The following is a 12761-nucleotide window of genomic DNA, read 5'->3' as shown; positions in this document are numbered from 1 at the left end:
CCCGTCTCAGGTCCGCTCTTCTGTTGGGGGAGGAAAATCCGAGGCAGCACCACCTTTCTCGCGCTGTATTGTGTAATGCAGGCGGGTTGGTACTCCCACCTAATCCACCAGCCCGCGAGAGGCAAGGGGGTGGGCGTGTTGGAAGATACTGAGAGAAGATGAAGGGGACAAAGGAAATATGCACAGCCTGGACTTTAACCAAGTTCTGCGCTGGACGAACGGAGCAGTGAGGAAGGCACGCAGGTTGAGCCGGTTCCTCGCCACTGTCCATTTTTCCCTCGAGAGACGTGCTGGGCACACTGTGGCCTCTGCGCAGCGTCCTAGACGTGCACGGGGAGGTGGGCCAGCGATGCGGCCGACGGCCTCGGAACCGTGGCTTCTGGCTCCTCTATCGTAACCATCCAAATCACTGACGAAAAGGACTCCACTGTCGTACAAGGACGCTCACAGAACCAGGAAAGGGGAACCTGAAGTCTCAGGGGCAATGGCGGCCCAGCAATCCTGCGGCATCAGAGAATAGCCAGAAGCCGCCACCCAGTGGTCTGTTTTGGTACTACAGAAAATCCTAACTGCGGCATCTGGGAGCCAATGAGCTTTCGGGCTGCATAACTAATTTCTTTTTTCTACTGGTTTCTCTTTCTGTCAATCCATCATTTGCTCAATAGTTATTGGGAGGAGAATCAATCATTCTCTGTGAACCACGAATCACATGCGTCTGTCACCGCCCATCTTTACGCTTTAAGCACGCCACTGCGTCTGACACATTTAGGCAGTTCTTTATTCCATTGGCTAGACGAGGTCCCGCCTTTCTGATTAGCGGAAATGAAAGGTCTCTTATTTCCATTGGCTGAAATTTGCAAACTATGCTTGTCTATCAAAACTATGGACTCACGTTGTGCCCGGGAAGTTCGGGCCCGGAAAGGGTGTGCTCTGCGAAGATGGCGGCTCCGGTGAGTTCTGTCTCGTTGCTTTTTCCCGGAAAGGAAGTAATCAGTGGACATTTCACGGATCGAGGCAAAACCATTGGCACCTTGGAAGAGTAGAGATGAAAGTTGTTTCAGGGATGCGCTCGCCCTGATATATCAGTAGCACGTCAGATGAGAGAGGGGTTCAGATGCTGCATGTTGGCCGGTTCCGGACAGGAGGCCAACCCAAAATTACTCTTCAGAATAAGCTTTGTTGGGAGAGCCTCGTGACCGTGGCGGGCCGTGACCCGGCCTTAAGGTGGGAGAATGTTCCTAGAACATTAGCAGAGGTAGCGATGTGTACAATGTGGGGGGGACGCAGAGCAAAGGCAGCCGCAAGGTTTGACGCTCGAGTCTCCGGTCCTTTCCGGTAACTTGGGGGGTGTGGTGGTAGGAGACTGGCTTTGAGCCGATGCTGCCTATTCCTTTAAAACACCAAAGGCTCGAGTGTTTGAAAGGAAAGGGGGGAGTTTGATATGCAGTAGTTCTGCCATCTTCACCTAAAGTAAGAAATTGACCACCTTTACCTGCCCCTCCTATCTGTAGGAGGTACTGGAGTCAGACGTGTCAAGTTCGATAACACTTTTGAAAAACCTCCAGGAGCAGGTGAGTATTGTCTCCCTTTTAGAATAAATTAGTCAGGGCTTAACTTTGACTTTGTCTCATCCACACGTTTTGGTGATTCGGGGACAGATATTTGAATACTACAAAAATACCTTAAGTGTAAAATAGAAGAAGCCCTTCGTGCTTTTCATGAAAGTTCAAAGTAGTTCATTTCAGCACCCAAAGAAATACAGAAAGCTGTTTTTTTCCATTTATTTATTTATTCACTACATCCGGATTGGAGCCCCCTCCCCGGAAAACTTTTTAAAGTTATACCCAAACTCCTTTATTTAAATAATAAGTAACTAAGAAAACAGATGTTGGCAATAATGACACATGGCTATAAGTACCACTTAATATGCATTTAGCTAGCTAGTCGGGAGTTTTGTAAGTTCTGTTGGTACAGATAAAATCACTCCCCTCAGCCTGTTTTCCTAATGGCCCACACCTGTAAACTCTTCCCTTGGAAGGCAGAGGCAGGTGGATCTCGGGGAGTTCCCGAACAGCCAGGGCTGCCCAGAGAAACCCTGTCTCAATACTGCTCGCTCCTCATCCCCTTCTCTTGGTTTCTTAATGACCCCCTCCCCCAGCTTTAGAAAGCAGTATAACATTTTTCTCTGCTTCTTGGAGAACTGCTAGAAACGCTCTGTTCAGCAACAGCATTTCGGTTTGTTTTTAGGTGGCATTATCTAGGATTTATTCTTCCCTGTTCACAAACATTCAGATTTAATTTGGCTAATTTCAGGTGATGGCTGTAACTGCACAGGTCCAAGCACTGACTACAAAAGTTCGAGCTGGAGCATATTCTACAGAGAAGGTAAGGGTTGGAGAACAGGGTGGAGGGCCAGCTCAGTGGTTAAGATAGCTTGTCACCCTTCCGGGGAACCTGAGTGGGTTGCTTGAAGAGGGAATAACTCCTCATATGATGTGCTTGGTGGTTTGGTTTGGTATTTACCGTAGGTTTGTTGTGTGGTATATGTCCTAAGAGTTAGAGCTTCATCTGTGGGTTCTGTCTAGGAGTCCGGCAGGAATGCAGACCAGGGGACTAGATATGAGTAATGACAGTCATTTGACAGAAGTCAGGAAGAGTGATATATGCCAGCCAAGCAGAGTCAAAAAAAGGTATCTCAGAGAAAATAGTGGGACTTTGAGAATAAACATGAGCCTGAGCTACTCAATATTGAATGTTGTGGGGGAGAAGATGATTTTGTGGACAGATATACATACATTTTGTTTGTGTGTGTAATGTGGGTAAGACGTAAGAAAGGAGCCACGTAGGACAGCTGAGGAGTTGCTCCTTTGTTTTCTATAGCCTTAGATGATAATTTGGGCCATGGCAGCTTTATATACGGAAGTTCCCAGCTTTGATTTCTGTCTCTCCAGTTACGGCAGTCTGAAAATACTAAATGTTACACCGCTTATGTTTCAGATAATGCATTTTAGTGTATAATTGAGTTATTTAATATTGCTAATTGTTGTTAATCTCTTACGCTAGGGTTGTAAATCAAGGTTTATCATTTGTATAAATGCTTAGGAAGAACAGTGTATGTAGCATTCAGTTCTCTGCCATTGCAAATATATTCATTAGCACTTTTGGAACGCGTCGTTTGTGGATAAAACTGCCACTAATCTGTGCCGAGAGACCATCGACTGAAAGATGCATCCAAACCTGAGATGCTAAACTGTGAAGATGATGCATCTGAAAATGAGTTGCAGCAGCTGCCTCTCTTCCCAGCCTTTTTTTCCCTTTTCATTGTGTTGTTTGTTTAGATGGCTATGAAACACAGGCTGGCCTTGAACTTATGACTTTACTCTTCCACCTTTCAAATGCAAGGATTGTAGATTCTCTGATGTGCAGTACAAATAGGCTGGCTTTCAAATTAAATTTAAAAAAAAATCAAAACTTTATAGAACACTCTTGGGGGTTATTTGTGTCCATAGAGGACAGCCCGTGACTGCTTTACCTGGTTGAACAGCAAAGCTCTGCTGTTATTTTCTATCTGGATGTTTGAAACAGTCTTTCTATGTAGCCCTGACTGGCCTTGAGCTTGTGAGGATCCTCCTGCCTCCACCTCTTCAGTTTATTATTTGTTGTTATTTTGTGTGTGTGTTTATTGTTTTTGTTTTGCTGCTTGGTTGTATTTTGTTTTTGAGGCATTGTCTCACTATGTAGACCAGGCTGTTCTGGAGCTCACGGTGTAGACCAGGTTAGTTTTTCTCATACGCTTGTAACCCAGTTGGGACTTGACAGTGCTCACGGGCCACTTCTCAGATTCTCGGCTGCCCTTGCCATGGGCACCTCTACCCTACCCTCTGATGTTTCAGTGCCGGGCCTCGAGCCTACTTCAGGGAGTGTTTGTTCATCTGTAGAGCATTAGCTCTTATGTAGGCTTAGCTCTTATGACCAGAGGCATTTCTAAAGTGCTTTCCAGGCTACAGAGTGCTTTCTTGTCTTCTCGCTTGTTTCAGGATGTTTTCTTAGGGCAGTGCAGGAATACTGCTACTTATTTACATATGAGAAGTTCATAGTCTCAAGTTCAAGTGACAAAGCCAATATCTGACTCCCAAATGCATAAATCAAAACTGAAACTCAACATACAGGTTTTAAATTCCATTGCTCATCTTCTGAAGGACACTAGGACTGATATAAAGAACTAAGCACATTGTTTAAGAGCTACCCAGGACTCAGGCCTCGGAGTCGAACCGTGTGTGACTTGTATTTGAATTCTTGCTGTGTAATTTTGGCTAAAGTATTTAACCTGTCAGACATAGGTTTTCCCACAGGGCTGTGGACTGCCGGTATCATTTTATGCAGATATAAGACTTTTCTTATTTAATAACTACAAATGTAATTATTACTATATTTTGTCTGAAAATCAATGCATTTGCTTCATTTATTTTTTTGACTGTATATATATCATTTGGGGTTGGGATTAGACCCTTCCATGTTTCAGATGAGCACTCTATTTTTAGAGTACCTTGTGCTTGTTAAGAAGGTACTTTTCATAACACGGGCTCTTCGTCTCCCTGGTGTCCTCTCTCCAGACAGTTAACTGAGCCTTACCTTCAGGCTTTATTATGCTTATACAAATGTGTGCAGCTGGCAGGATGGCTGAGGGAGTGAGACAGTGTGTACAGACCTGATGGCTTATTTCAGCCCCGAAACCCAACTAATGGTAGAAGGAGAGAACTGGCTCCGGTTGTCCTCTGACCTCCATGCATTCAGGGTTGGACGCACGTGCTCACAGGTGCATCCACATCTTACATAATAATAGATTTTTTTAGAAGGTGTGTGTATCACACAGCCCCATCGGAACTGTATTATAACCACTTTCTACAACTTCTGTTGACATTGACTTAGTTCCATATCAGTGTGTATAAATCATTTGTCTTACCTGTATTGTGATAGGAATAAAATCGGCAATTATTTCGGATACATTAAAAACCGGCTCCATATGGAGGGTTCTTTAGTTAAAACGTGAGAGGGCCTGTCAGTGAGACTGGCCCAAGGGTGCTGCTGATAGGTGTAATGACCCGTGTTCACAGAGTCATGCGGACTCGGATATCAGAAGCTCTGAGACTGCAACACTCTTGGTCTTTGGGCACCTTTGGATGCTTCTGGAGAACCAGCCTGTATCCATGGGAAGGCGTCTCAAGACCTATGGGTGCCTGAGACTGTATGCTGCGTGTGTTCCTGTGGTGTACAGTCTTCCTCACAGCCCCAGGGCTATCTGTCTTTGCACATTTTATGCCCCCGTGCTGCTTTTCGGCACCACTTGTGTATATGTTGGATGGAAAGTAAGGCTTGCTTGGAACCAAAGCTCGGTAATAACTGTGACAGTTGACCTGGGGTAGCTACTAGTGACCGAGAGCATTGTGGGGACACATCAGGCAAAGGGATGATTCGTGTTACGTGGACTAGAAGCTATGGTCGTGGCATTTGCCTTACCTGCTCCTCCTGATTCTTTTACTAGACCTAAGACTCTCTCTTACTGTTTAACTCAGGGTCTGAGCTTCCTGGAAGTGAAAGACCAGCTGTTGCTCATGTACCTTATGGATCTGAGCCACCTCATCCTGGACAAGGCCTCTGGAGGATCTCTGCACGGGCATCCCGCAGTTCTGAGGCTGGTGGAGATTCGCACGGTATGAGTCTTAGTTTCTGTGGCTTGCCCTCCAGGGCTCTCATGGGAGCGAATGTTCTCCTTTTTAAGGAAGGAGGTGTTTTCGTCCACATTTGCTCTTTCTGAATGTTTTAGTGAAACAACACATGGATGCTGGTGTATGCCTAATTTAGGAGAGAAAAACGTAATCCTTTTAAATTATCGCACTGTAGGTTTTAGAAAAACTTCGTCCATTGGACCAAAAACTGAAGTATCAAATTGACAAACTGGTCAAGACGGCAGTGACGGGCAGCCTCAGTAAGTGGGAGAGCCGACATAGCGTGTGTGGGGTCACTCTAGAGTTCAAATCTTGTAACCTTGGATTTCCTGTTTCAGGTGAGAATGATCCCCTCCGTTTTAAGCCTCATCCCAGCAATATGATGAGCAAGGTAAGGCTTGTATCCGCCTGAGGTTAGCCCTGTGGTGACTCTGCTCTGCAGGATCCTCTCCAACTCATGGCTGGAAATGCTTTGATGTGAGGCTTCCTTCCCTGACTCATGGTTCCATCTTCTCGGGGTGTACCAGCTACGGGTGTCCCTCTCCTTCCAATAAACCGTCCTGAGTTTGTAGGAATCCTTCTCTTTTGCAGTTGAGCTCTGAGGATGAGGAGGAGAATGAAGCAGAGGAGGGCCAGTCTGAGGCCTCAGGGAAGAAATCTGCAAAAGGCACATCTAAGAAATACGTCCCACCACGCTTGGTTCCAGTACATTATGGTAGGAGTGGTGGCTGTCCCTCCGTGGTGGGAGTTTTGTTTGTTTTCTTTTGGCTGTTCCAGAATAACGCACGTGGATTGTTTTCACACAGACGAGACGGAAGCTGAGCGGGAACAAAAGCGTCTGGAAAAAGCCAAGAGACGGGCGCTGAGCAGCTCTGTCATCCGGGAGCTGAAGGAGCAGTACTCGGATGCCCCAGAGGAAATCCGAGACTCGAGACACCCTCATGTCACTCGTCAGAGTCAGGAGGATCAGCACAGGTGAGCTCCTGCATGTAGAAATTCCCTCAAATCTATAAAGAACTGCCCTCATGCTTTGTATGAGTGTGACTAAGTCTGGCACGGGAAAACCGACGTGATACAGACAGTGAAGTGCCCGGGATGAGGTTAACAGCTGAGGATGCAGTACCAGTAAGAACTAGAGGAAAACGGTTTTTATTTTGTTTTGCTTACTTATTTTTGTTCGTTTGATTTTGTTTCCTTCTGCCTACTTAGACTCAAGGGATGGCTATGTAGAGAAGAATGCTTTTAGTTCTTCCTGGTGGGGCTTTAATAGGCTGCCTTTCTTCATCGTCACGGGTCTCACTTTGGGTAGAAAGCAGGTCTTGTACGGGTGCTGCAGAGTCTATACGTGTGGTAGACAAGCAAGGAGCCTGAAACAAGCCGGTCAGCGTTGCTCGGCGCAGCTTCTGTGGATGATGGTTGTACAGAAGAGCCCATCAGAGAGTCCTGTTCCCCAGAGCCGGCATGAGAATTCTGTTCTAGAACACTGTCAGTGTGTTCCTACTGTAGATTAGTCCCTAGCAGTGAGGGGGATCCAGCAGAGAGCATTTCACTGAGGAAGTTGCAGATTGAACATGCCACATACAATGCTGATTAAAAACGGTATCGGTTTGTGAGTGTCCTGAGGACTCTGAGGAGGAAGTGCTGGGCCCAAGTTCCGGACGTTGTCTCCCTCATCCTCATCAGACCCTTCTGCAAACTCTTTCTTTTTCTGGCAGGATCAACTACGAAGAGAGCATGATGGTGCGCTTAAGTGTTAGCAAGCGAGAGAAAGGACTGCGAAGGCGAGCGAGCGCCATGAGCTCACAGCTCCATTCCCTCACACACTTCAGCGACATCAGTGCTTTGACAGGGGGCACCACTCCTCTTGATGAGGTAACTGGGGTGCTGCGGTAGCAGGAGCGGTCATGCTGCTGGTCCTAGAGTGCAGTACTATTGCTTCACTTCTCTTTGTCTCAGGACCAGAATCCTATTAAAAAGCGGAAGAAGATACCTAAGAAAGGTCGGAAGAAGAAAGGTCAGTGAACCGTTAGGCGCAAGGTGCCCATAAAAGTCTGAGTTGACATGCTGCCTCTCAGGAACTTCCCTCTCAGGTCTTGTCTGTCTCTTCCATGATAGTCATTAATTTTTTTTTTTTTTTTTTTTTTTTTTGGTGTGGGTACAAATTTTTTTGTTACAGTTATTAAGAATAGGATTACTATGACAAGGATGCTTATTAAGTGCTGATTTTAGTGATTAGTTTTAAACTGTGCTAACAAAATTTACACAATACAGTTCCTTAAAGTGTACTTCTTTTTCTCTTTATTGGTTATATTTTATTTACATATCAGATGTTATCTCCTCCCTGGTTTTCTCTCCATAAGCTCCTTATCCCATTCCATCTCCCCCTGATCTTTGAGAGTGTTCCCCCTCCCACCTCCCTGCCCTGACATTCTCCTACACTGGGGTATCAAGTCTTGGCAGGTCCAAGGGCTTCTCTTCCCACTGATACCCAACAAGGCCACACTCTGATACATGTGCAGCTGGAGCCATGGGGCCATCCATGTGTACTCTTCAGATAGTGGTTTAGTCCCTGGGAGCTCTGGTTGTTGTTGGTATTGTTGTTCTGATTGGGTGCAAACCCCGTCATTAATCTTTTTAGACTGGCTTTTTTTTTTTTTTTTTTTTTCTTTCTTTTTCTCTTTCTTTCCCAAGCTTGAAATGAGTGTCTCTCAGGGGAGTCTCTGCATTTTACTTCTATGGCCCCACAACTCATGTTTCAAGTGTCTGTGAATAGAACTATAAAAATATCACTTGAAGAGATTGCTCTCTGTGTTCATGCTCCTGTGAGTCCTAGAAGGATAGAGTACCAGCCTCAGAGTGCGCCTTCGGCCTCAGCGAGTCTCCCCAGCCCTTCTCTGGACCCGTCAGTTTTTCCAGCCCTTCTTTCCTCATGCTTGATTTCCTTCCTTTTCAGGTTTTCGGAGGCGCCGGTGATGGGCTTACACATGCACTTTTGGTCATCCTCGGATGCTTCTAACGTCACTGTGTGTAGGTGTTTGCCTTGGAAATGTGGAAGGAGCTTTACTAAATAAAATTGACTTTGTTTATGAATGAAAGACATTGTTGCTATATGTTGTATGATTGGAATTGCTGGGCGTGTGGGCTGTAGTCAGTAAAAGGATAGTGGAACGGGGAAGACGGTGCTTTGGGAGATGTAGAAGTTTGGTTTGTTGTTTTCTTTGGTGTTATATTTTTCCTAGAAATTGGGAATTGATTATTTTACAAAAATAGAGGCAGGATGGAATAATCAGCCTCCCTGGCCCTAGTCCTACCTCCCTTCTGGAGTATAGAATTCCAAAGTCACATTGGTTTTAGCTTTTGTTGATCTGTCCAGCTTGGCCACCAGGTGGCATTAGTGGCTTAGGAAACCTGTGGTTGCTTAATCTAAAAGCCAGGAGGTTGGTTCTGTCTCACTTTTCTGGAGTCACGTCTTCTAATGTTCTGCTCGTAAGAGCTGGTCTGTGGTCAGTCCTGGGAAGAACTTGTGAAGAGCAGCTGAAGCGGGAGGCAGAGAGTTGGCGTGGGCTTGGGGCATGGCTGAGACCTCAGTTTACCTGGGTCAGTGAGTCCAGCCCTTTTAAAAACTGTAGAAGAGTGTCAGCAAGTAGGACACAGAACCCCTAGTGTAACATCTAGGGAAGTGTGAACCCTACAGGGACTGGGAGACCCAAGCTGGGACCCACATCTGAGCTCTCGCTCTGTGCACACAGCACCCTCTGTTGGTGAGAGCCCCCTTAAACCTTGGGCACTGCAAGCGAACAGATTAAGTGAGAAGCTGGGTCTGTGGGTTTAACTCATTGGAGTTTTTAAAAGGACCGGATTGCGGGATAAAATAGAGAGGCGAGTCTACAGGTGTAATTCACTGGAAGTTTTAAAGACAGTCTGGATTCTTTTTTTTTTTTTTCTCCCCCTCACCTCTACTCCTGGACTGAATCTATAGTTCTACTGGTCATTCTGATTGGTGCAACAATCAGTCAACTACAACCTAGTAGAGGCTGAAACACTAGATTTAACTGTGATTATGGTCAAATTAATATCTTCCTCCTTTAGTTTTCCTCAGCTAGACACAAGCGCTTGAATTCCGGGGCTACACCTCAGTGTTAGAGCTCTTAGCTGAAGAGAGGTTGGGGGAGGGAAACTGGAGAGATGGCTTACTGAGTAATACCTGCTGTGTGAGTATGAACCTGAGTTCAGGTCCCCAACCCTCACATGAGAAGTCAGGGAGTAGGGTCTGGCAAGAAGGCTTAGTAGGTAAAGGCGCTTGACAACCTGAGTTTCATCCCTGGGACACAGGAGGGAACTGACTCCTGAAACTGTCCTTTAAATGCCTGTGTCCCCACTCCTCACAAGATGTGACAAGAGGAATAAAAATGAGTTAGGCAGGGCTGTGGCTGCCAGGGACAGTACAGTCGAATGCCCAGACTGTCTGACCTCTGAATGCACACCTGCACACGTGTACATCACCCTGTGCAAACACAGTGAAAACCCAAAAAACATCTCAATCTCTTAAGGTTACTTCTGTATCAAGGAGTCTTCGGCTTTTGTGGATTACCCCAAGATGCGCTTGTTTCTGGGGTAAATCTGAGGAATCCTGTGTGCCCCAGGACCTCATAATATTTGCTTGAGTGAGTCCTAGCAAAGAACCCTAAGGACAGACTTAGAGCATGTGTCTTAACAGCTGAACAGCCTAGACTCCTTAGCTAAGGCGTGCTTTGAAAGCTAGATGAGGTGGCACGTGCCTGATTCTAGCCTCTCAGGAAGGAGGCTGAGGCAGGAGGAGTGCAAACGTGAGGCCTGTCTGCACTGTACAGTGAGTTCAAAGCCAGCCTGCGAAACAACTTCAGTCTGGCTTCATCTCAGTGCTGGGGATGTAGCTTTGCAGTAGAACACTTGCTTGGCATACATACACACATGCATGTATAAATACATGCATGCACACATAAACACACACAGACACACACATATATATGGCCCTGGTTAATGTCTTGGTTAGAACCACCACACTCTTGGGGTTAGAGATGGCTCAGTGGTTAAGAGCACTGACTGCTCTTCCAGAGGTCCTGAGATCAATTCCCAGCAACCACATGGTGGTTCACAACCATCTGTAATGAGATCTCATGCCCTCTTCTGGTCTGTCTCAAGACAGCTACAGTGTACTTACATATAATAAATAAAATTTTTTAAAAAAAGAACCATCACACTCATAGTTAAGACTGTTACATTTATTTCTAGTTTTGCTCCTTTAGATTTATTTATTTATTTATTGTAAGTAGACTGTAGCGGTCTTCAGACACACCAGAAGAGGGCATCAGATCTTATTACAGATGGTTGTGAGCCTCCATGTGGTTGCTGGGATTTGAACTCAGAACCTCTGGAAGAGCAGTCAGTGCTCTTCACCACTGAGCCATCTCTCCAGGTCAGTTTTGCTCCTTTAAAACAGGATCTCAAGATAGTCTAGGTTGGTCTTGAATTTGTTAGGTATTGAGAATGACCTTGAACTCTTGATCCCCTGCCTCCACCTAAATGCCAGGATTATAGGCAATTACCATCATGCTTGAGTGCTGTTCCTAATTTATTAAGATGTGAGGTTATATAATGCCCCATCTTTGCTAGAGGCCTTGCCTTTAGAGACTACAATCTATACTCTGGGTCTTGGTATATCAGAAACCAAAACAAACTCTCTTTGTGAGCCTTATAATGATCTGAGTCTTCAGTTCCAGCCTGTGTTTTTGTCTAGCCTTTTGGCTGTACCAGAAAAAAGACTTCCAACAATGACTAGCATTTTTCTGAGGATATGTATATCAGCATCATTACTAGATTATATTGTCTGACGGAATTTTATGGAGGTTGTTGAAGTGAAACAAGTGTAAATGGGTTTATGTTTATCGTGGTGGGGATGAGGTGCCTTAGAATTCTTTACTGTTAAACTCCCCTAATTCTCTGAGACGCTCCCAGGAACCTTTAGTCCTCAATAGAACAGTTTGAGAGCCACGGTTAGCAGAGCAACAAAATTAAGGATCAGGGGTGAGGTGGGTGGGGGTAGGGCTGGAGAGATGGCTCAGTGGTTAAGAGCACTGAATGCTCTTCCAGAGGTCCTAGTTCAATTCCCAGCAACCACATGGTGGCTCACAAGCATCTGTAGTAGGATCTGATGCCCTCTTCTGGTATGTCTGAAGACAGATACAGTGCACTTATATATAATAAATAAATGTTAAAAAAAAATTAAGGATCAGGATTGCAAGATTTATTGTTTACTTTTGTTCTGTGTTTCTGTTCAGGCTCAATTTTTTTTTTAATCTGACAAGCTTTAGATTCTCCCTCACTGTTTTTATTTTAGGGAGTATGGAAGAGACGCTGACAATCCTGTTGTTTCCCCCAAGTGTTTGTGTTCTTAGGGTTTGAGGAAGGGTTGGGGGAGTATAAGAGCAGTGAGTGACCTGGTTGCAGCTGACCGGGTTTCAGCACCACGGAGAGCTCCATTCCTTCATTGCTCTGCCTCAGGGTATAAAAGGCACAAAGCAAAGGAACCCTTAGAATGGTTGTAGGGCAGATTCACTGTCATCTCCACTTCTGACTGCTATAGACTGAGTGAGAGATGACATCGTCTAGAATGTCCCTGGGGTCTGTTTGCTCCATAAATGTCAGATTCGTGCCAAGGATTTGACCACTGTGATGAGGTTTTAGGGAGATACTAACTACCCTTTGCCCAGTGCGAACCTCATTTATGCTGTCATGCACAAGACCTTTACCACCTCTTGGGAAAAATTCTGTCCCCCACTTTTCTCACAGATCCTCGAGGAGCCTTAGTTGTTTTGTTCCTTGTCCATCTTACTGCCTGTGCATACAGAAAGGCAAGGCGCTGGCTCTCTGCCCAGTCTTGCTTTTGCGTTTCTTTGATCTCATTGTTCAGAGGGTCTCAGAGAAGCCCCAAGAGCCATGCCTTTGCATGTTTAAGCTATTGATGCCCTGTAAGAAGTGTATTAAAGGTCCATCTTG

General features: G+C 45.5%; 1 protein-coding gene across 2 annotated transcripts; it reads left to right on the top strand.

The window, feature by feature from the left end:
* The first annotated feature begins 922 nt into the window (after positions 1-922).
* Positions 923-8804, top strand: NGDN (neuroguidin). Of its 2 annotated transcripts, none has more exons than XM_080926228.1 (11): positions 923-950; positions 1512-1571; positions 2314-2385; positions 5574-5711; positions 5902-5986; positions 6065-6117; positions 6318-6441; positions 6533-6701; positions 7442-7598; positions 7683-7740; positions 8680-8804. In XM_080926228.1, the coding sequence occupies exons 1-11, from the start codon at positions 939-941 to the stop codon at positions 8697-8699; spliced, it is 948 nt and encodes a 315-aa protein (XP_080782354.1). In that variant the 5' UTR covers positions 923-938; the 3' UTR covers positions 8700-8804. The 2 variants fall into 2 exon arrangements, with proteins under 2 accessions (XP_080782354.1, XP_080782353.1); XM_080926227.1 differs by lacking the exon at positions 923-950 and adding an exon at positions 992-1224.
* Positions 8805-12761: the final 3957 nt, after the last annotated feature.

The sequence above is a fragment of the Micromys minutus genome, assembly GCF_963924665.1.
Source record: "Micromys minutus genome assembly, chromosome: 12".
Classification (NCBI taxonomy): domain Eukaryota; kingdom Metazoa; phylum Chordata; class Mammalia; order Rodentia; family Muridae; genus Micromys; species Micromys minutus.
The sequence above is the reverse complement of the archived record's forward strand: the minus strand, read 5'-3'. Positions and strand labels throughout refer to the sequence as shown.